Raw genomic sequence first — 22,716 nt, 5'->3', positions numbered from 1 at the left:
TATTAGTTAATCACATAATCAATTATACTATTACTATTCATACACAAAACAAACCCATCGATCAAAGTGGTTAATAAAAGAATAACAAAAACAACTTAGAAACTAACATCAATTTTTTCTACATTTATATGGCTTTTATTTTAAATTTTAGATTTGTTGTTTGATGATGAGATAATAATGATCCATCATCTCCAACTAGCTAATGCTGCACACCAAACTGGACAAAGAGAAAGACATTTACTTTGTCAAAAACAATATCAAAAAATTGGTTATATCTGCATTATTTGCACAAGTTCTGAGGTTAAGATTGTTGTTCCATACTTGATGTTTCTTTTTGTTGTTCAGAGCTGAGTGAGGCAGAAACAACCTGTTATACAAAACAACAAACTTTCCCTATCTCTCTCTATCTGTGACAACTGCTTTTTTTTTCACGTTCTTTTGTGGGGTGTGTAATTATTACCCCTATCTGCTTCTTCATATCATGTTTCACGGATTTCCATAAAAAAATACAAACTTCTGGACCAACTTAGATACAAAAAAGGTTGGACCACTTGGTTCATTGAGCTATGGACTGGGTTTCATGCAAATTTCCATTTCAGTGATGAAAATATCATAAAACATCAAACTTTATGAGATCCTAGGGGGCATTTCTGAAAAGGATTTTCTAGGTTGCTTCAATTTTTGCTCAGAAGTTGAAGATTCATGGTTGGTCACTGTGGCTTTACCTTTAATCTTAAAGACATTTTGTGAGGACAATTAGTAAATTTACCAGAATATGTCACTGAATCGAAGGCTTTCTTCTTCAAATGGGAAATTGCAACAAAGTATGAAGTTTTTTAAGGGAAATGAGCCTTTGCATCGGTCTAATTCTGATAGGACATGTAGAAGGAAGCCTTTGCTTCTCTTGATTTTTGGTCTTGTTGCTATTGGAAGTGTTTGGTTTTTGTTGACTTTCAATATTAAGTGTTTGATGAGCAAGGGTAATGAAGCAATTTGTGGAGAGAGAGCAAGAATCATGCTACATCGTTATAATGTCAGCAAGAAGCAGCTTCACGCTCTGGCTTCTCTATTCTCTGGATCAGATAAGGTGAGATGCACTTTCTGCCATTCTTTTTAGTTTTCATGATTTCTGGTTTGAAATTATGGTTGTTGAGGACAATTATTTCTACTTAGAGCCTTAAATTAGTTGGATTATTCTATACTATAGTAGCCGTTTTCTCTGTTAAGCATTGTTTATCCATGGATAACTTTGAGCTGAAGTTAAAAAAATGTAAAATAATAAGTTAAGAACCAAGAGATTGACATACATGTAAGGGTATAAATTGTGCTCTTCCGATGTATTGATGAAGAATATAAATACTGTTAAGCAGTGGCCTAGTCAGTACTTCATCACAGTTAATTTTCCCAGAGAATCAGGAGTTACAAAAGGAGCATAGATGTGTTTCAGACATGTAGAACCCATACAACAATGCCCAATTCTTGATGATTATGTCCCGAATCCCGACAAGGCTTGAATTATCATTCCTATTGAAAAAACCTGTATCGTTGTCCTCAAACTCTGCACTTTCATCCAATTTGGTTAATTATTTGCTATGTGGAAAGGTAGAGCGCCTTTACTAAAGCTAAGGTGTGTGCTACAATATGCCCAAAAAGTTCAGTAGTTTAAAATGTTGATTCTTCCTCGAAATAGTCGATACCTAAGAATTATAGCCTATCTCATTATTCCCATTTCTCACCTATCAACCTATCCAAAGGATTGTGATATAGTGACCGAGTTTCAGGCTTCCTCATATAATTTTCGCTTATAACTGCTAAGTTTGTTGTTGTGCTAGGTGTGAGATATAAAACTACTCATAATGCAACATATAAATCTATAAAGGTGCCATTTTTTATGCACTTGAACATAGTCAGATGATTCAACTGCAAGTGCTATAATAAATTCATGTCTTGATGCCTAAACTGTAGATGACAGTGCAATGCGAATGATAGTTAGTAGCACTCATTCCATTTAATCTATAGCCTAATAATATTATTATGTAAATCCATTTCTCATGTTAAAGTTGTGATCTTGTGGGTTACACTAAATAGACTCCATCTAGTGTGCAGTAACCGTGAAAACATGCAATCCGTAGATGCTTATTTCAAACATACATCCATATTTTGGCTTTGCAAAACATTATGAAATTCAGGATTATTTTGACTTTGCAGAACATTGTGCAGTCATGGAAACTACGAGTACGTGAAATTAAGGATTTTATGAGTTTATCAAATTTGGTTAAAGGAAGTTGGTGGGCCCTTATAGGAATTTTGATGTCCTACAAGTTGTCTGGCTTCTGTTTATTATGGAGGAGCCAAAAGCATAAGGTAGTGAAGGGGCATCCGGTTGCTCAGAAAAAGAAGCTGCAACATTTTGTTCGGGGTCCTTCAAAGAGTGCTGGGAGGTGGAGGAAAAAGTTTCTAGTTATATTTGTATCACTTGGAGTAGTTGGGTCCATTTGGTTATTCTGGCACCTAAACATGAACATTATGCAGAGACGAGAACACTTGCTTGCTAATATGTGTGATGAGCGAGCCCGTATGCTGCAAGATCAGTTCAATGTGAGCATGAACCATGTTCACGCCCTGGCTATTCTTGTATCTACCTTTCACCATGATAAACATCCTTCTGCAATCAACCAGGTAGTTATTCAACATCCATCTATCCACATATCGGGGCTTTTCCTTGTTTCTGAATGCCAATAACTATTCCATTCTATGCAGAATTAGTCAAGACCAATGTCAGATATTTTACATTTCTTCTTGTCATTAGTATTCTGTTCGTGCATATTACATGATCTAACCAACAATTCTGTGAGATAGTGTAAATGCCAAAACTGAATCTTAGAGGAAGATATAAATAAAAGAGGTGTATTTCGTTAGGTGCATTTACTGACTATACCAAGATAAACATGTATGGCAACATTATGTATCATCCTTTCCTTGTAACGCTTTTTTCGTAGTATCTTTTAATTTTTACAAAAAATGAACAAAGTGCAAACTGAGCTTGAACATTCCTCTTTTCATTAGACTAGGATTTCTGTAAATGTTAAAATTGCATGGATGTAGCCATGTAGGTCATCAATTTCAAACCATGTTTGATTTATGTGTCTTCTTCATCTCACCTTCCTTTATGTTTTGTTCTTATTGTAATATTATTCATCTGAAGAGGAAACAATATAAAAAAGAGAAGGAAGTAAAAATGACATTGAAGCTCTTGTTTCACTGCAGAAAATTTTTGGGGAATATACAGAGAGTACAGCATTTGAGAGACCACTTACTAGCGGTGTTGCTTATGCTATGAAAGTTCTCCACTCTGACAGGAAGCATTTTGAGAGGCAGCACGGGTGGACAATTAAAAAAATGGAAACCGAGAATGAAGCACTAGTCCAAGATTGTATTCCAGAAAATTTGGATCCGACTCCCTTTCAAGACATAATAATGATCCATCATCTCCAACTAGCTAATGCTGCACACCAAACTGGACAAAGAGAAAGACATTTACTTTGTCAAAAACAATATCAAAAAATTGGTTATATCTGCATTATTTGCACAAGTTCTGAGGTTAAGATTGTTGTTCCATACTTGATGTTTCTTTTTGTTGTTCAGAGCTGAGTGAGGCAGAAACAACCTGTTATACAAAACAACAAACTTTCCCTATCTCTCTCTATCTGTGACAACTGCTTTTTTTTTCACGTTCTTTTGTGGGGTGTGTAATTATTACCCCTATCTGCTTCTTCATATCATGTTTCACGGATTTCCATAAAAAAATACAAACTTCTGGACCAACTTAGATACAAAAAAGGTTGGACCACTTGGTTCATTGAGCTATGGACTGGGTTTCATGCAAATTTCCATTTCAGTGATGAAAATATCATAAAACATCAAACTTTATGAGATCCTAGGGGGCATTTCTGAAAAGGATTTTCTAGGTTGCTTCAATTTTTGCTCAGAAGTTGAAGATTCATGGTTGGTCACTGTGGCTTTACCTTTAATCTTAAAGACATTTTGTGAGGACAATTAGTAAATTTACCAGAATATGTCACTGAATCGAAGGCTTTCTTCTTCAAATGGGAAATTGCAACAAAGTATGAAGTTTTTTAAGGGAAATGAGCCTTTGCATCGGTCTAATTCTGATAGGACATGTAGAAGGAAGCCTTTGCTTCTCTTGATTTTTGGTCTTGTTGCTATTGGAAGTGTTTGGTTTTTGTTGACTTTCAATATTAAGTGTTTGATGAGCAAGGGTAATGAAGCAATTTGTGGAGAGAGAGCAAGAATCATGCTACATCGTTATAATGTCAGCAAGAAGCAGCTTCACGCTCTGGCTTCTCTATTCTCTGGATCAGATAAGGTGAGATGCACTTTCTGCCATTCTTTTTAGTTTTCATGATTTCTGGTTTGAAATTATGGTTGTTGAGGACAATTATTTCTACTTAGAGCCTTAAATTAGTTGGATTATTCTATACTATAGTAGCCGTTTTCTCTGTTAAGCATTGTTTATCCATGGATAACTTTGAGCTGAAGTTAAAAAAATGTAAAATAATAAGTTAAGAACCAAGAGATTGACATACATGTAAGGGTATAAATTGTGCTCTTCCGATGTATTGATGAAGAATATAAATACTGTTAAGCAGTGGCCTAGTCAGTACTTCATCACAGTTAATTTTCCCAGAGAATCAGGAGTTACAAAAGGAGCATAGATGTGTTTCAGACATGTAGAACCCATACAACAATGCCCAATTCTTGATGATTATGTCCCGAATCCCGACAAGGCTTGAATTATCATTCCTATTGAAAAAACCTGTATCGTTGTCCTCAAACTCTGCACTTTCATCCAATTTGGTTAATTATTTGCTATGTGGAAAGGTAGAGCGCCTTTACTAAAGCTAAGGTGTGTGCTACAATATGCCCAAAAAGTTCAGTAGTTTAAAATGTTGATTCTTCCTCGAAATAGTCGATACCTAAGAATTATAGCCTATCTCATTATTCCCATTTCTCACCTATCAACCTATCCAAAGGATTGTGATATAGTGACCGAGTTTCAGGCTTCCTCATATAATTTTCGCTTATAACTGCTAAGTTTGTTGTTGTGCTAGGTGTGAGATATAAAACTACTCATAATGCAACATATAAATCTATAAAGGTGCCATTTTTTATGCACTTGAACATAGTCAGATGATTCAACTGCAAGTGCTATAATAAATTCATGTCTTGATGCCTAAACTGTAGATGACAGTGCAATGCGAATGATAGTTAGTAGCACTCATTCCATTTAATCTATAGCCTAATAATATTATTATGTAAATCCATTTCTCATGTTAAAGTTGTGATCTTGTGGGTTACACTAAATAGACTCCATCTAGTGTGCAGTAACCGTGAAAACATGCAATCCGTAGATGCTTATTTCAAACATACATCCATATTTTGGCTTTGCAAAACATTATGAAATTCAGGATTATTTTGACTTTGCAGAACATTGTGCAGTCATGGAAACTACGAGTACGTGAAATTAAGGATTTTATGAGTTTATCAAATTTGGTTAAAGGAAGTTGGTGGGCCCTTATAGGAATTTTGATGTCCTACAAGTTGTCTGGCTTCTGTTTATTATGGAGGAGCCAAAAGCATAAGGTAGTGAAGGGGCATCCGGTTGCTCAGAAAAAGAAGCTGCAACATTTTGTTCGGGGTCCTTCAAAGAGTGCTGGGAGGTGGAGGAAAAAGTTTCTAGTTATATTTGTATCACTTGGAGTAGTTGGGTCCATTTGGTTATTCTGGCACCTAAACATGAACATTATGCAGAGACGAGAACACTTGCTTGCTAATATGTGTGATGAGCGAGCCCGTATGCTGCAAGATCAGTTCAATGTGAGCATGAACCATGTTCACGCCCTGGCTATTCTTGTATCTACCTTTCACCATGATAAACATCCTTCTGCAATCAACCAGGTAGTTATTCAACATCCATCTATCCACATATCGGGGCTTTTCCTTGTTTCTGAATGCCAATAACTATTCCATTCTATGCAGAATTAGTCAAGACCAATGTCAGATATTTTACATTTCTTCTTGTCATTAGTATTCTGTTCGTGCATATTACATGATCTAACCAACAATTCTGTGAGATAGTGTAAATGCCAAAACTGAATCTTAGAGGAAGATATAAATAAAAGAGGTGTATTTCGTTAGGTGCATTTACTGACTATACCAAGATAAACATGTATGGCAACATTATGTATCATCCTTTCCTTGTAACGCTTTTTTCGTAGTATCTTTTAATTTTTACAAAAAATGAACAAAGTGCAAACTGAGCTTGAACATTCCTCTTTTCATTAGACTAGGATTTCTGTAAATGTTAAAATTGCATGGATGTAGCCATGTAGGTCATCAATTTCAAACCATGTTTGATTTATGTGTCTTCTTCATCTCACCTTCCTTTATGTTTTGTTCTTATTGTAATATTATTCATCTGAAGAGGAAACAATATAAAAAAGAGAAGGAAGTAAAAATGACATTGAAGCTCTTGTTTCACTGCAGAAAATTTTTGGGGAATATACAGAGAGTACAGCATTTGAGAGACCACTTACTAGCGGTGTTGCTTATGCTATGAAAGTTCTCCACTCTGACAGGAAGCATTTTGAGAGGCAGCACGGGTGGACAATTAAAAAAATGGAAACCGAGAATGAAGCACTAGTCCAAGATTGTATTCCAGAAAATTTGGATCCGACTCCCTTTCAAGACGAATATGCACCAGTCATATTTGCTCAAGAAACAGTTTCCCATATTGTATCTATTGACATGATGTCAGGGAAGGTGTGCCTTGCTTACCTTTCTATCATTCTAAATAAGTCTCCTTTTCTAAGCAAATTGTGAGGCAAAGGCTGGAACCACCACTTTTACATTCCTGTGAATGTTCTTATCATATGTATTTGTCCAAGAATGCAATAACTTGTGTGTGGAATTATCAGTTAGAAGAACTTATTTACTGTTCTCGTTCTACTTTCTTTATGCAAGCTAGTAGCATTAGGCTCTTGAAACTTTTATATACATGTAGCTGAATAATTGAACTAGGACCTGCACTTTACACTATATCTTACATAATTTATTTTGAATGGAGGTTAATATTTGGGAAAACAAAATCAGCTAAGCATAGGAATTTCACTTTCCAAAATCAGTAAGATGACTCAAAGTTCTGGTGTCACCTGTTTTTTGGCCTGATTAGTATATTTACATGCATCCAAGTGATAGATTTAGAAGAAATAAGATTAGGAGAAGTTATCTAGTTTAAAAGAATATTTATTTCATTGTTATACAGGAGGACGGAGAAAATATTTTGCGGGCAAGGGCATCAGGAAAGGGGGTTCTGACATCTCCATTTAAACTACTCAAGTCCAATCACCTGGGTGTCGTACTTACATTTGCTGTTTATAACACTAACCTTCCTCCAAATGCTACATCGGAGCAGCGCATTGAAGCTACTGTGGGGTAATTTTATCTAATTATTACTTTATGACTTATTATCTACTACTCTATTTATTAAAATATACATTGCCTATTTGCATTCGTGCTCTTATGGCTCCCTGAACTCAGTGTAATGTGTGTTGGCATCTATGTATGGAAGGTATCTCGGTGCATCTTATGATGTTCCATCACTGGTGGACAAGCTTTTGCACCAACTTGCCAGCAAACAGACCATTGCTGTCAATGTTTATGATACAACTAATGCATCTGCGCCCATCACAATGTATGGTACTGATGTTGTTGACACTGGCCTACTACATATAAGTAGCCTAGATTTTGGGGATCCGCTACGAAAGCATGAGATGCACTGCAGGTTTTATTCAACGCAAGAAATTTCTGTATTATCCGTAAAAGTTAAGTCTTATATCATCACATTTCCCAATTTGTTTTCATTTTTTCTTTTCTCTTTTCAGGTTCAAGCAGAGGCCTCCATTACCTTGGACAGCAATAAATGCATCAGTGGGGGTGCTTGTTATTACTTTGCTTCTTGGACATATTTTTTATGCAGCAATAGATCGGATAGCAAAAGTGGAGGATGACTATCGTAAAATGAGGGAGCTCAAAGTTCGTGCTGAAGCTGCAGATGTGGCAAAATCTCAGGTGCTGTATATTTCTGGTATTAATGTGAATTCTTATACACAATTCATATTTAGAGCTTCACATGATGATCATCATTGAAAATCAGAATTATTTCTCATTGTTATATAACTTCTTACATGTTCAAAATTGATAGTCCTGTCTTGACCTTAAAGGATTGGTTTCTCATTTTGTAGTTTCTTGCGACGGTTTCACATGAGATCAGGACTCCAATGAATGGTGTTTTAGGTAATTGAAAAGGATTTGATGCTGTGGTAGATTATTCCAACTTGTTAAAACTAGGTAATAATTGCCAACTTTTTAAAATCGATTTCCAGGTATGCTGCAAATGTTGATGGACACTGACCTTGATGAAAACCAGATGGACTATGCCCAAACTGCTCATAGGAGTGGTAAAGATCTTATATCAGTGATAAATGAGGTTCTTGATCAGGCAAAGATCGAGGCAGGAAAGCTTGAACTTGAAGCTGTAGCTTTCAACCCACATGCTATTCTAGATGAAGTTCTATCACTTTTCTTAGGCAAATCTAATGAGAAAGGAATTGAGGTGACATCCTATGCCACCTTAGTTTTACCCATCCTATAATTTAGATATAAAATATCAATTCTCACAAAAACTTGTTTTCTCTTTTATTTTGGGTGTGTCCAGTTGGCCGTTTATGCATCCAATGAAGTACCTGAAGTTGTTATTGGTGATCCTAAACGGTTCCGGCAAATAATTACCAATCTTGTTGGCAATTCACTGAAGGTTTGCTAAAGAATCTTCTTAATACAATCAAATTAAATAAGCTACTAATAATAAAGAAAAGGAATGTTATTGTAGATTTATAATCTCTATTGATTAGTTTACTTAATTCATTTCAGTTCACTAATGATAAAGGACATGTATTAGTATCTGTTCATCTGGCGAATGAAGTGAAGAACCCTCTTGATATCATGGATGCAGTGCTGAGAGAAGGCTTAAACTTAGACCAAGACATGTCAGACAGAACATATAATACATTAAGTGGGTTCCCTATAGACGAGAGGTGGAAAAGCTGGGAAAATTTTAAAATGTTAGGTAGTTTAAATACAGATGATCCTGACATGATTCAACTTCTAGTAACAGTTGAGGATACAGGTATAGGAATTCCTATGGACGCGCAAAGCCGCATATTCACACCTTTTATGCAGGCTGATAGTTCAACCTCTCGAACATATGGTGGAACTGGAATAGGACTGAGCATTAGTAAATGTCTTGTTGACCTCATGGGAGGAGAAATTGGATTTGTAAGTGAGCCTGGAATTGGCAGTACTTTCTCATTCACTGGAACTTTCAGAAAAGGAGATACCGTATCTATGGATGCAGAGTGGCAGAAGTACAACCTTTTTGCTTCACAGTGTCAAGGGCTGAGAGCATTGGTAGTAGATAGAAGAAAAGTACGAGCCGTGGTCACTAGATATTATCTTCAGAGGTTGGGGATGTCTGTGGATGTAACTTCCAGTTTGAAATCTGCATGCTCTTGTGTATCTGGTACTTGCAACATGAGGTAATTTGCCATTTCAGCCTGAAATGTCTTATATATATTATATATATATATATATATATCTAGCAAATTGGATATTAGTTTTTTCTTTTAACAGTGTGGATGTTTTTATTTACTAAATTATTATTACATTTTTCTGTTCTCTCAGTATGTCGACACACTTGGCCATGATTCTTATAGAAAAGGATGCTTGGGATAAGGAAAGTAGTATCCTATACACCATCGAGAAACACAAACAAAATAGCATCAGCAGGGCCGGAATGAACTTTCCAAAGATTTTTCTCCTGGCCGCCCACCTTAGCACCAATGAACGCGATGAGCTCAAGTCCATTGGTGTTGTAGATGATGTACTAATGAAGCCTCTTTGGCTCGGTGCTTTGGTTCGCTGCTTCAGAGAGTCCCGTGGAACTGAAAAGAGGCATACAGATAGGAAGAGAGTATCAAAACTTGGGAATTTATTAATAAACAAAAGAGTTTTGGTGGTGGATGATAATGCAGTGAACAGAAAAGTTGCAGAAGGTGTTCTGCAAAGATATGGGGCAATAGTTACTTGTGTGGAGAGTGGCAGGGCTGCTCTACGGATGCTTAAGCTACCACATAATTTTGATGCTTGTTTCATGGATCTCCGGATGCCAGAAATGGATGGGTAATCTATCTATTCTCTGATTTCTGAATGCTTTTCTAGATTAGGATCTTAGGTATCAGGATTTGTGACTAAGGTATAATTTAAAAGTATTATCTTCATCTAAAATGATGCAGTTTTGAAGTGACGAGGCAAATCCGAAGTCTAGAGAGTGAGGTAAATGAGAAAATCGCGAGTGGGAAAACATCAGCAGCGATGTATGGTAATATCGGTTATTGGCACACTCCAATACTAGCAATGACAGCTGATGTAACACAAGATTCAAATGAAGAGTGCAGAAAGTGTGGGATGGATGAGTATGTGTCTAAGCCATTTGAAGAAGAGCAGCTCTATATGGCAGTGTCACATTTCTTTAAGCCTGCTTCATAGTGTGGAATACCCATCCATCTATATAAGGTTTCATGAACACAATGTTGCACAAACATTATTGCATTCTTATCTTCCTCTTTCTCATCTTATTTTTCCTTGTATATTTTTCATTTGTAGATTATACTCATGCCATCATTAATTAATTTTTTGGGGGCTAAGATGGGAAGAAATGACAAATCCTCGAGCCCTCGGAATTTGTAACTAACATGTAACTAAAAATTGTTACATTACAGTGATTATTATATATGCATCTTTATTTTGTTTGTTCCAAATTACCTCTAAGAAGTGGCAATCATTTTTATTTTTTAATGAAATATTATCAAAGGCTATAATGTGTAATTATCTTAAGTTATGAAAATTGTAAGTTTGTAGTTAATATGAAGCTACAAGTATGGATAGAGATTTTGGTAGAATAAATATTAAATAGCACAGAAGATGAGGACCACTAATTGAAAAGGCAATAAAGAAAAATCGAACATCTGACAGTAGAGACAGCTAAGAATATAACTTTTTTTCTGTTTTTCCAACTGGATGTGACATCATAAACAATTTTTACAATGGTTATAAAGTCTTTTCATCAGCAGAAATGTTATTTTGACAAATTATATATAACAATTTTGAGTTGCATTTGGTATTTATATATGGACTTTTGGATACATGTATAGAAATAAAAGATAAAAATGAGTGAGAACTAGAGATAAATTGATTTGTGGTAAAAAAGAAGTGTATAGTGTGGTAGATGTATAGTATAGTAATGGATAGTATAGTAATGTTTGTTACAGCTCAGATTTTGTGTCATACTCATCATCTTTGACCAATGTGAACACGACACTTAAGGTTGGTTGAATCTGATGTCCTTCTTAGACAACTTGATTGCTATATAGATAACCAAAATGCTGAGTTTTTATGAGCAGAGTCACTCTTATTTCCTCTCCTTCCTAAAATGGCAATGTTAATGCTCAACTTGATGGTTTCTCTACTTTTCCTCACCATCATGATTCCTCCAAAAACAGGTAAACATAAAACATACTTGTTCCACATCATCTCAGAACTGTTTCATTTTTAACAATGTTATGCAGTAGAGGCAGAATTCGAGCAATGGTGTGTAGCGGATGAACAAAGCACAGAGGATGAGTTGCAGGGAGCATTGAATTGGGCATGTGGGAGTGGAGGTGCAGATTGTACTCAAATTCAAGAGAACCAACCTTGCTATTTACCAAATACATTAAAAGATCATGCTTCCTATGCCTTCAATACCTACTTTCAGAACTTCAAGCATACTGGTGCCTCTTGCAACTTCAAAGGTGCTGCTATCACAACAGAACTAGATCCTAGTAAGTAACATATTCTATTAATTATGCAACTGCTACATCCTAGGGATCATATTCACATGCCATTCAAAGCAAAAGTGGGTCTATAAAAGGGTAACCATGTGACTTTGGAATAACTTTAGGAATATTTAGCATGAATTATGGCAACAACAGAGGGAAAAGTTTACTTGGAAAACAAGTCAAGTTATACTGCACCCTGGTACAAGCATTCACAAGCATATTATAATGCGTCCGACTAGGCAAAATCATGTGCCTGTGTTTTTTTTATCTTATCAAATCAACAACTGTGGTGAACACATCTTTTATTATTAACTGGAACCCATACATTATTTTTTATTTTCTACACTTTGCCATAAGCTAAAAAATCAACTATTTTTTTACTTCACTATGATTCTTAAATATGTCACACAATCTACCTATACTTTTATATTTTAAAATATATAATTAAATGTTCAAAGTAAATTGGGGCCACATATTAAACTGTTTATTATGTCATAGGCTACTTTGAAGCTAAGAACTTGCTCTTATACAAGAGTATGTGCTTCCTCTAAGAATGCCCACAACAATGAACATTGCAAAGAACAATTCTTAAAAGCTAAGAACACATGTGCTGTTGCTTCTTATGTTCCTACGTTCAAGTTAAATTAAGCATAAGTTTTAGAAACCGAGCTAAAACCTATGCTTAACTTTTTATTTTCTTGTCAACTAGTTCAGTGTAGATAAATGTGATATTATAACCTGTGAGTGGTTACTATTTATATTTTGTGCAGGTCATGGTTCATGTCACTATGACTTCAATCCCTGATCCCAACTTGAAATAACTAGAAGAGCATTACAGTTTTATGATCTCAGTCGAAGGCTACTACTTCATAATGTTGTCCTGCAACCTGCTTTCCAATTTTACAAAACTACATTGAATTTTTTTACTATTTTACTTCTCATGTTTAAAGATTGATGCTTTGTCTTGGCATGATAGAGCATTAATAGAACTAAGGCTTGTTGTTTATTGTTTATTTTATTTCTGATGTATGTTTAGTCCCTCTGAATGTAAGCAATAGTTGTTGTCACCTTTTAAAGGATACGATACACCTTTGTCGGTTATCAAAATCAAGTGCATCCTTCATAAGTTCAGCCTCTGTAACACTCACAAACTGCACCTTATCCAAGGCATTACTTGCACTGCACTGCTCAAATATTTAGCATTCAATCAATACCAAAGATAAATGTACGCCAAACATTTGATATTTTTAAAACTCCCTTCCAAAAAAAGAAACTTAAATAACATGTTTCAGAGCAGGTCCTCAAACTTCTTTTACCATTTCTTGAGTGAAGCAACAAAACCACAGTGAAATTAAGACTTAGATTACAAATTACAATCAAATATCTCTCTTCATATCTCCAAGAGTCGGCATAAAATGTGAGTACATGAGTTCAAATCCCGCAGAAACCCCAACCGGTACACAAACATTAAATCTCTTCATTGATTCTTATAACTTTTTTGGTCTCTCTCTTAAGTTGTTGGATCTAAAATAGGTTTCAGCCTTCAATTTAAATGAATTCTTTACCATTAACGACTAGACAGAAATACAGTTACAACTTACAAGTAGGCAGACCTAGATAAAAATCTGTCCTTGATGATCTCTTGCACGAGTTACATTAAACCTCCTATGGCAACAACAAACTCCACTTAAAGGGCAATCACTACTAGATCTGAAGGAAAATGTCACAAAATAAAATTTTAATCTCTAAAAATAAATACATCCGTGATTAATGGCTCACTAGTCTCTAACCAGGTGTGACATTGTGTACTTGTTAAATCTGAAATGCTGTGGGAAGAATGCTTAAAGTGCAATCTAAATGATTGTTTGACAAACGCATACATAGCCTACAAACCATTTGCTTCTGTAGGTGCAGCATGAAGAAGTTCATCTGGAGTTGCAGCCGGATCGAGATCCCAACACCTTTCAGGCAAATTGCTTGCCTCTGTACCCTTCAGCAACCAAGAAGGAACTTGGTGCGAAAAGCGCAACATTTCTCTTCTTGGTATCCATTGAATTGCACTTTTGTCTGTATTCGCCTTATACACTGTTTTAAATCCAGCTAACTTAATTAGGGGTGAAACGCAAACACCAAGTTCCTCAGAGTAATCACCCAGCACTTCCACCATTTCATATTGATGCCTCACTTCATCAGGAGTAGATCTGGCCCAATCTTGTGACCAATTTTGATAAACAGCCCAAATATCTCCACTTCTCGGATATATGCGAATGCATCCTCCTCGACCAGCCTTCTCCTTGCTTAGAACGTGAGAAAAAATGTTAACTTGCTCAACAAAATCAGGATTTGCAGCCCTGAAATTTCCGCAACATTTAGTGAAACCTGAATCAATCCAGTTTACTGAATCAAACTCGCCATAAGTTTTGGAACCCAAGTAACTAATATGAATCTTAAATGGATTGACAGAGATTATCTCACGGATCAAACAATACAACCGTGGCATTCCATCTTCCTCATCATATAGTGCCCATATTTGCTTCGGCTTGAAGCATTCCTCTGACCTATCTTTATCAAAGTCATGGAAGTCAGGATCGGGGACAGTTATTGAGACTGGAGCAGTTTTCCCATGCTTAGGTTGATGACCAGGAACATTAAGAATTGTTCTTCTACATGTCTCTCTTCTGACTTGACCATCTTCAGCTTGTGATTTTTCTTTCTCATTAGCAGCAGTAGCTGCAGCATTATACGATAATTTCATCTCTTCCAGTTTCTTCCTGATTTCTTTCCTGGCTTTCTCAATCAATAACTTTCTTGCGTCAAATGCTGGTGCCATGTTACACTGTTTGGTTTGAACTTCACTTGTGTACGAAAGCTTCTGGCCTCGTCCAATTCCATTAGCCACTATTGAATCTGAAGAGCATTTGGACCCCTTGTCTTCAGAGCCATTTCTGAAACCCACCCCCATAACAACTTTCCTTTTCTTGTCAGGTCTACTTAGCTTAACTTCTGCTGGTTCATTGCTGGAGGGTGGTACAACTGAGTTGAAGTCAACCACAGTGTCAGCCATGTGATGCCTTCCATCAACTTCAGATTTGACTTTTGGCCTTCCCCTCTTTGCATTTCCATTAGCCTGATAAACAGAATCAGCGGATACAGTAGTTGATCCATTTTGATTGACAAGTCCAGTAGAGTTCCATTGAAACGAAACATCTGAAACGTACTCATATCCATGCCCAGAATGGTATCCTGTGACCCCATTGCCATTGATATAGGTGGAACTGGTTGGAAGAAACGTAACTCCATCATATGAATGGCTTTCATAACCATTTCCTTGCATATATGTCCAGGGACAATATGGGAACGAACCATTTGCTGGGGCTGCCCCAGTTTCAACAGCAACAAAAGTACCACGACAGTTCTTACATGAAAGCTTTTTATTTACATACTTGCGCAGATACTCATACTGAACCTTGCAAGAGGTGCAAATAGTCCAAAAGGTGTCAGGCCTGCCATGAGATATTGATGAATTGGAACATTTGTCATAACCTTTAGCATGAATAGAAGACATATTTTTTTGATAAATCCCATCAAACTGTGCATTTCTCCTGATATCATAAGAACTGCGCATCACATTATCTGAAAGCCATGCCCATGCCTCAGAAACAAGCTTAAATGCCCCATCAGCTCCGACACATTTGTTCTTGTCTGGATGAAGCAACACTGCCAACTTCTTATACTGTCTCTTCACAGCCTGTGTATCGGCGGAAGGTTTTAATCTGAGAATTGAATAATAGTCTAGTTCACCATTATGTGCGACCTCAGAAGCAATGTAAACTTCAAATGTGGCCACCATTTGAGATATACCCTCCAATCCTGGAAAAAGAGTTTTAGCCTTCAAAGCATAGTTTTTTGCACCAACATAGTCCCTCTGAGCAAATCGCTTCTCAGCATTCTCTATTGCTTTAAGTGCCTCCTCTTTGTTTTCTTCCATGTAGTAATCAAGCCACTTAACAATTAAACTCGTGCAACAGAAACTATGACCAGTCCAACAGAGTTTCTAATATCAGATACAACCTTGTTTGCATATCTGCTGGCAGTTTTGGAATGGAAGAAACAAGTAAGTAATACTAGTTTTAAAGTTCACACACAAAACTTGGATATGAGATCCAGCAACACAAATTCATAAACTAGGTGGATCACAGTGTTCAGTTGATTGCAACATAATTTTCCATCTTCCAATTAAAATTCATAAAACATTGGTGCAAAAATAGAAACTTCAATTTCCTGGCTACTTCCCAAAACAATTCTGATTTCAAAATTAATAATCCAATTATCAATAGGTGGGAAATGACCCAACATTCAATTATCAACCAAATTCAGCATAATTTGATAAAACGCGAAACTTGCGCACAGATCGAAAAAATTTATACCAAGAGCCCCAAAATCTGCACTCATAATTAATAAAAAAAAAACAGATGCGATGAAAATAAGCACATAAATTAAATTAAATTTAAAGAAAAAACTCACAGAGATTTGAACTGCTAATGAGTAGTTGAAGAAGACCCAGATCGGCACGTGTAGTTAGAAGCTTAAGAAAAAGAGAGTGCACGAAGAAACAGGGAAACACAAAACCCGATTTGAAGGAACAGTGGTAAATAGAGAAAGGTGAAGACTTTGTTATACTAGGAAAGTGGGATTTGAAGGAAATCGAAGATGCGAAAATGGTGGCGGCGATGAATAGGAGATTCAGACAATCGCCGATGAGAAGGGTAAGAAAAAATAAAAATTCGGATTATTATAAATTAAAATGGTAATTTTAGAATACTGCAAATTAACTCTGTTATTACCACCATGCTTGGAACATGCTAACATGCACCGTGTGTGCATTACCAAATTCACCTTTTTTTCCCCTTCTTTTTAAGTAATGCTATTTTTTGTTGGATATTTTTTTTAATTTAATTTATAGTAGTATGGAGGAAGTTAGAGGTTAGTGCAAAGTTGGATAATGGTTTGGAGAATTGCTAGTGGTAGATAGACATCTTCAAAAGGAGCCAAATGGTCATTTATATTTTTGGTTCAACTTTTTTGTTCTATTAAACTACCTTCTATATTACATTGCTTACTTTTTTTATTAATTAATATAAAAAAAAAATTATACACTTACTATAAAAAGATTATGATCGATAATGGAGTTTATAAAAAGGGTTATAATATTAATAATAATCAAAGTGAATGACAATAGCCACAATAATTTGGGATGCAAAATGATATATCTTTGATATACTTAGTAGAAACACCTTGTTGTGATAAAAAGTATAAGCAGGCAAGCAAAATATAAAGAGAAAGAATGATATATCTATAGAGATAATGCAATCTTTCATCTAATTTATGTAATGGATTGTATTTTTCTCCTTATGTGTTTGCTTTTGCATGGGTTTGATGTTAATCAATTCAACCTCAGTCTCTGTATGTATGTGTCTGTCACTCAGAGACAAAGAGAGATACACACTGAAATTGTGACATGCTTATACAACAAGTGTAGATGAATTGGAAGAGGAGTTTGATCCAATACCATCAAGATTGGAAGAGTACATTATAAGGAATAGATATGAGCAATTAAGAATGAGAGCAGGGAAATATATAGCAATGATAGGTCACTTGGCCACTGAAGGAGATATTAATATTAAGTTGGCAGGATCCAATAGCTACTATATTAATATTGACTTTCATTGTTCCTTTCCAAATTACTGTATCTTTTCTTGTCCTTTACTTGCTAAGGCATCCAATCTTAGGTTCACCTTTCCCTTCCTTTATTGAAAACTGGGTAAGAAGGATGCCTACAAAATTAGATAGCATGATATGAGAGTGGAAGCCAACACTGATGTAAATAGGAGATACATTGTCTGAGGGTTTGATGTGAAATTTCAAAGGGAAAGAAAAGGAATGCTACCTGAATCAAATTTCTCCATTCTTAGAGTAGTCTTAAACTCAGCTTATTTTTTTAGTTACTATTCCTTTAATGGATCCTATGAGAGTGAGCAATCCCAACATTGAGCCAAAAATGCTGAAAGTCCTAAGCATGATCCACTTAGCAGTCCACGCTTGAGTACTGGACTGATTCAAGTACATTTCCACTGGAAAGTATATGGTTAGTGGCCAAAAGGTTATGCTACCCAAAACTCCCAAAATTTGATTGAAATAGGGAAAAACCATTGCAATCACAGTGGTTGAAGCAACATAAGTAGTTCTGAAAGAAAGCCTCATAAAATTTAGTTCAAAAGCTGGTACCAAGGGGAGCTTCAGTGTATATGTGTGATTCATGAATTCACTATGTGGGAATTTGAAATGGAACCAATTCTCAACATTGGCAAAAAGTGGCTGGCTGTACACCTGCACCAAAACAATGTAAATGATACAAAAGTTAAGTGAACGTGCAGAATTCTGTATAATACTATATAACAATGGTCATCTTATACATTGGCATGTAATGAGAGTAGAACTGACACTGTGTGCTAGCTAGGACTTTTTCTTTACTATAAAAAAGGAAGTAGTTAAAGGGTAAAAAAAGGTCAAATGAGTGAAGATAATATTAAAGTTTCTAACTTCTAAAATAAAATAAACTAATTTCTAAGATAAGATAGCCTGAATAACATGCTACTTGGGGACAAGTGATGGAGGGTGTAGGAATTAAGATAGAAAATGGGAGCAACATATTAAAATTTGTCAGTGATATGTTTATATAATAATGTTACCTGATATGCACCAACCATGTGAACCACTATACAAGCATTGGCAAAGTCTACAAGCCAATAAAACCTAGAGGATCCGAACCCCGTTAAAAGGTTTCCCGGTGTATCATTACCGAAGGCTGCATATCCAGCACATGCACAACCAAGGTAGAAGAATGTTGTGACGGCAACTGATATTGTTGAGGCCTTGTTCATGGTTTGGTTTTCTGGTGGCGGCGACTTCAAAGTATCCTTCGAGAATTCAATGATATTTTATCAATCAGCCATTAAGATTGTTTAGTTATCTGATATGGCAGTGTAGATACCTGTATTTCTATAAGAATTGTTGAGAATGGATAGGAGAATGATATGTCACCGAGTCCTTGAGCAACAAGCCATAGCTTTTCGGTCGCACTAGTGGCGATGATTCCTTCAATGCTACCCTTAACATGTCCATTTTCTGAGCAAATGATTTAGCATAAAATTATGTACATGTATTGGACCAAAAACTAATGTGTTAATGCAAAAGCCAGTCATGATGAGCCTGGGGAAAAGACACCAATAATCATACGAGTAATGATATTCTGTCTAGAGTAATGTGCATATAAAAAGGAGTGCGGGTAAACAGTAATGTATGTATATATATATACCTAAGACTTGCAGGATGGAAAGCCCTATTGCTATGAAAGAATAAGCAAAGGACATGATTGCAGCAAGAACAGAAAGCCATTTGATGTTATGGAAATCTGGTATCTGTGACAGAACAATTTGGATAACCCCAAAAAGCAGCATATAGATATAAAAACTTGCTTCTACAGATTCACAAGCTGCTCCACCCTTTATGTTGTTACAGTCTGAATTAACAATTGCTCTGCATCCAGAAATACAAATAGTAAGATGTGGAATTATGATAAGAGGAAAAAGTAAAATATGTAGATAGACCTTATGCTGATAGCTGATGTAATGATGAAGGCAATTCCAAAACCATATAAACTTATACTCACAAGAACACCACAAAGCCTTCCATTTCTTACTCCTGTAACAAATGAGGCATGATGTAGTAATAAAAGTAGTGTTGGGTATTAATAAAAAAGTAATAGAAAAGAGTGTTACCTAAATTGAAATGAACAAGATGAAGATAGGAAGGAGTGGTATGAGGAAGAGAAGAAAGAAAGGTATTGGAAAGAAGGAAAGAAGAGAAGAGAGTAGTAGAAGCAATAATGAGTATTGAGAAAGATCCAGCAAGCCATCCAAGTTGAGCAATACTCCATGCCAAAGACAACACTCCTGATCCTATCACCCCTGTCACTATGTGTGCCACTGCACTCCATACTGTCCCTATAAACACATACATACATCTTCATATCTCACTCAAACCTTAATCCAAACATCATACAAACTACACTAACCTGTTCTTTTCACACCACCAGATATGTGGTCTTCATTCAGCAATGGGGTGTTCTGACCCATTTACACCACTCAATTCTAACACACTATGGAAACTTCTCAACCATACATATATATAACATACTCTTCCACAAAAATAAAATCAAACTTCTCACACATTGCTGATTTCTATTTCTCTTTTTAACATTATTTATTACTTTTTAAGATTTTTTTCTGTCAAATTCATTGCTCAACTTTTACACCATATATTTTGTTGATGTTATTACCATTAAATTGATTTGCTACGATTTAATTTATCAAAAAAGGGGATCCACTTCCTTCTTTTTTTCCTGTGCATTCAATCACAATGTTGGTGTATGTGGGGTCCACATGGTTTTTTTGTGATTCCATCATGCCATCATGGATAAGAGCTTCTAGAAGGAAACTTGGATGGCAATCAATCTATACCTGTATTTGGAAGTAATTACTTTTGAATATATTTTATAAAAAAATCACCAAAACCTTCAAAATATGAACCTAAAGATTTGCTAACTATTTAGCTTGTTTAGGTGTTATAATAATGGACAATTAAAAAAGAAAAGAACAATATTCCCATTCCAGAATTCAAGAGCATTATTCAACAAACTTTGAACCCCTATGGCTTCACTTTCTTGGCGTTTTCTCCTCAAATCACAAAGAGAATCGCACTTTCAACCATCATTCTTAAATTACAATTGTCAACTACATTGCATCTTATTTTATTTTACCATTTTCTTTAAATTAAGTTTAATAGCTACAGTATAATAATTTATACTATTCATACACAATTCAACGTTAATTTATTTTGTTGAATAATAATAATTTATACCATTTTCCAGTATTATATTAACATATCCTATTCAAATGAGGTGGAGGCATGGTTCTAGAAACTCTTCACCAATTAGGTCCACTCAAATGAACTTAAATGACATCTTCACCCTTGTCTATTTTGCTCTATAGTCTATACCATATAAATGCCCCTCTCCTAAGCTAAACACCTATCTTCGCGCGATCACACACAACACGGGTGCTACATTTCCAATTACCATTTTAACCCTCACCCCAAAAACAACCGTTCACGATGACCGGAACTCTAAATCTCTCATTATCCGCCGCACCCCTACGGCTTCCCAAGAAATGCAGCCATTCAAACCGATCTTTCACGGCGATGTCGGCAAGGTCATTGGAATCACGCCGGCCGTCGAGGCTGTACGAGGTGCTCCAGATCAAACAGAACGCGTCGGCGATGGAAATAAAGGCGGCGTATCGGAGCCTGGCGAAGGTGTATCACCCTGATTCATTGGTGCGGCGGTCGGAATCGAACGAGAGGGTGTTTATAGAGATTCATGATGCGTATGAAACGCTGTCGGATCCTGCAGCGAGAGCTATGTATGATCGATCGTTAACGACGCCACGCGGTGGTAACCGGGAGTTGGTGTCGATGAATGGTTGTTGTGGGTTGTACCAGACCCGAAATTGGGAAACGGACCAATGCTGGTAGAGACTTTAACAAATTTATCGTTGACAAAAATGTATAAAAAAAAAAAAATCTAAAATAGTAGAATCGATCCCCATTTTAGTTGAATGTTATTATATTTTTGACCTTTTTTTCTTCTTCTTCGTTTTCTTCATGCCTTTCCCATTTCGTATCTCTCCACACTTGAACAAAAGAGCTTTTTTTAATGTGTCATAAGCTAGAAGTTAAGAATTGTAATTATGAATGTTAACTATATAATTTTGAATACTTTGTTTTAGTTGAATTATTTAACATGTGACATGCTGCTAAAATGTGCTATATACAATCATGTAGTCAAGTAATCCAAAAAATATTGAAAGCCTATTTGTTGGAATCACATAAAATATACTCAATAATAGTAGAAGAGAAGAGATTATTGAAACCCTGTCTTGTACGTTAGCAATTTTAATTATTGATCTTAATGCTTGAGTGTTTGTCCAATAAGCTAATAATGTATGGGCCTTATGTTATTGGACCCAAACTTACTTTTATATTGGATTAAAAACAATAAGTTATAATGATTGAAACACAAAGAAATAGACGTTATATTGGATTAAGTAGGTGGTATCTTTCACGGGTAAGTGATTAGCCAACTTCACCATCGACCAATCACCAAATTTTTAGGCTCTATATCCCAATTCACAAGCGTTTGTTGTAACGGACTCTAACCTTCACCATTTTTGTGAAAACTAATTATTTGAAAAGTAAAATAATTAACAATAGTAAAAATAACAATAGTAAAATAACTATCCACTAACAAAAAAATGTAAAATTAACATAGTAAAACGTGTTCATTTTCTGTTTTACCAAAACAAAAAAGTGGTGATTTAATTATAAAGAGATTTGGCTTTGTCATTTTTGGGTTAAAGGTTATGATGATATTAGCTTTCCTTATAAGCGAGAGAGAACAAAACCGTTGAAACGTTTCAAACAAGTGAAAGAGACTCCAACACTTGTTCTTCTTCTGTGTTATAAATTGTGCATTATCTTCTGAATTTATCATCAACAATCCCTTATTGATTATTAGTGAGAT

General features: G+C 35.7%; 5 protein-coding genes across 12 annotated transcripts; 3 read left to right on the top strand and 2 right to left on the bottom strand.

The window, feature by feature from the left end:
- Positions 276-10,949, top strand: LOC109357412 (histidine kinase 2). 6 transcript variants are annotated; one of them, XM_019601363.1, is made up of 13 exons: positions 276-1,087; positions 2,209-2,679; positions 3,268-3,471; positions 6,772-6,843; positions 7,346-7,515; positions 7,652-7,864; positions 7,965-8,151; positions 8,325-8,376; positions 8,466-8,695; positions 8,798-8,896; positions 9,013-9,677; positions 9,823-10,320; positions 10,434-10,949. In XM_019601363.1, exons 1-13 carry the CDS (start codon positions 776-778, stop codon positions 10,684-10,686), a joined length of 3,426 nt encoding a protein of 1,141 aa, XP_019456908.1. In that variant the 5' UTR covers positions 276-775; the 3' UTR covers positions 10,687-10,949. The 6 variants fall into 6 exon arrangements, with proteins under 6 accessions (XP_019456908.1, XP_019456913.1, XP_019456910.1 ...); XM_019601368.1 differs by lacking the exon at positions 276-1,087 and adding an exon at positions 1,352-1,631; XM_019601365.1 differs by lacking the exons at positions 276-1,087; positions 2,209-2,679; positions 3,268-3,471 and adding exons at positions 3,576-4,387; positions 5,509-5,979 and having other exon boundaries at positions 6,568-6,843; positions 10,380-10,484.
- On the top strand, positions 11,575-13,158 carry LOC109356360 (glucan endo-1,3-beta-glucosidase 4). 2 transcript variants are annotated; one of them, XM_019599685.1, is made up of 3 exons: positions 11,575-11,699; positions 11,769-12,020; positions 12,788-13,158. In XM_019599685.1, the coding sequence occupies exons 1-3, from the start codon at positions 11,630-11,632 to the stop codon at positions 12,820-12,822; spliced, it is 357 nt and encodes a 118-aa protein (XP_019455230.1). In that variant the 5' UTR covers positions 11,575-11,629; the 3' UTR covers positions 12,823-13,158. The 2 variants fall into 2 exon arrangements, with proteins under 2 accessions (XP_019455230.1, XP_019455229.1); XM_019599684.1 differs by having other exon boundaries at positions 11,578-11,699; positions 11,766-12,020; positions 12,788-13,140.
- Positions 13,535-16,842, bottom strand: LOC109357134. Of its 2 annotated transcripts, none has more exons than XM_019600879.1 (2): positions 16,542-16,842; positions 13,535-16,104 (listed from the first exon to the last, which is right to left on the bottom strand). In XM_019600879.1, the coding sequence occupies exon 2, from the start codon at positions 16,003-16,005 to the stop codon at positions 13,903-13,905; it is 2,103 nt and encodes a 700-aa protein (XP_019456424.1). In that variant the 5' UTR covers positions 16,006-16,104; positions 16,542-16,842; the 3' UTR covers positions 13,535-13,902. The 2 variants fall into 2 exon arrangements, with proteins under 2 accessions (XP_019456424.1, XP_019456423.1); XM_019600878.1 differs by having other exon boundaries at positions 13,535-16,101.
- LOC109356880 (probable amino acid permease 7) lies at positions 17,410-20,279 on the bottom strand. Its single transcript, XM_019600491.1, has 8 exons — positions 20,152-20,279; positions 19,856-20,080; positions 19,685-19,778; positions 19,393-19,613; positions 19,069-19,202; positions 18,767-18,994; positions 17,965-18,404; positions 17,410-17,851 (listed from the first exon to the last, which is right to left on the bottom strand). The coding sequence occupies exons 1-7, from the start codon at positions 20,210-20,212 to the stop codon at positions 18,003-18,005; spliced, it is 1,365 nt and encodes a 454-aa protein (XP_019456036.1). The 5' UTR covers positions 20,213-20,279; the 3' UTR covers positions 17,410-17,851; positions 17,965-18,002.
- Positions 21,147-21,749, top strand: LOC109356890 (chaperone protein dnaJ 11, chloroplastic-like). The gene has a single exon (XM_019600507.1). The coding sequence runs from the start codon at positions 21,249-21,251 to the stop codon at positions 21,666-21,668; it is 420 nt and encodes a 139-aa protein (XP_019456052.1). The 5' UTR covers positions 21,147-21,248; the 3' UTR covers positions 21,669-21,749.

Source organism: Lupinus angustifolius, chromosome LG09 (assembly GCF_001865875.1).
Source record: "Lupinus angustifolius cultivar Tanjil chromosome LG09, LupAngTanjil_v1.0, whole genome shotgun sequence".
Taxonomy (NCBI): Eukaryota; Viridiplantae; Streptophyta; class Magnoliopsida; order Fabales; family Fabaceae; genus Lupinus; species Lupinus angustifolius.
The sequence above is the reverse complement of the archived record's forward strand: the minus strand, read 5'-3'. Positions and strand labels throughout refer to the sequence as shown.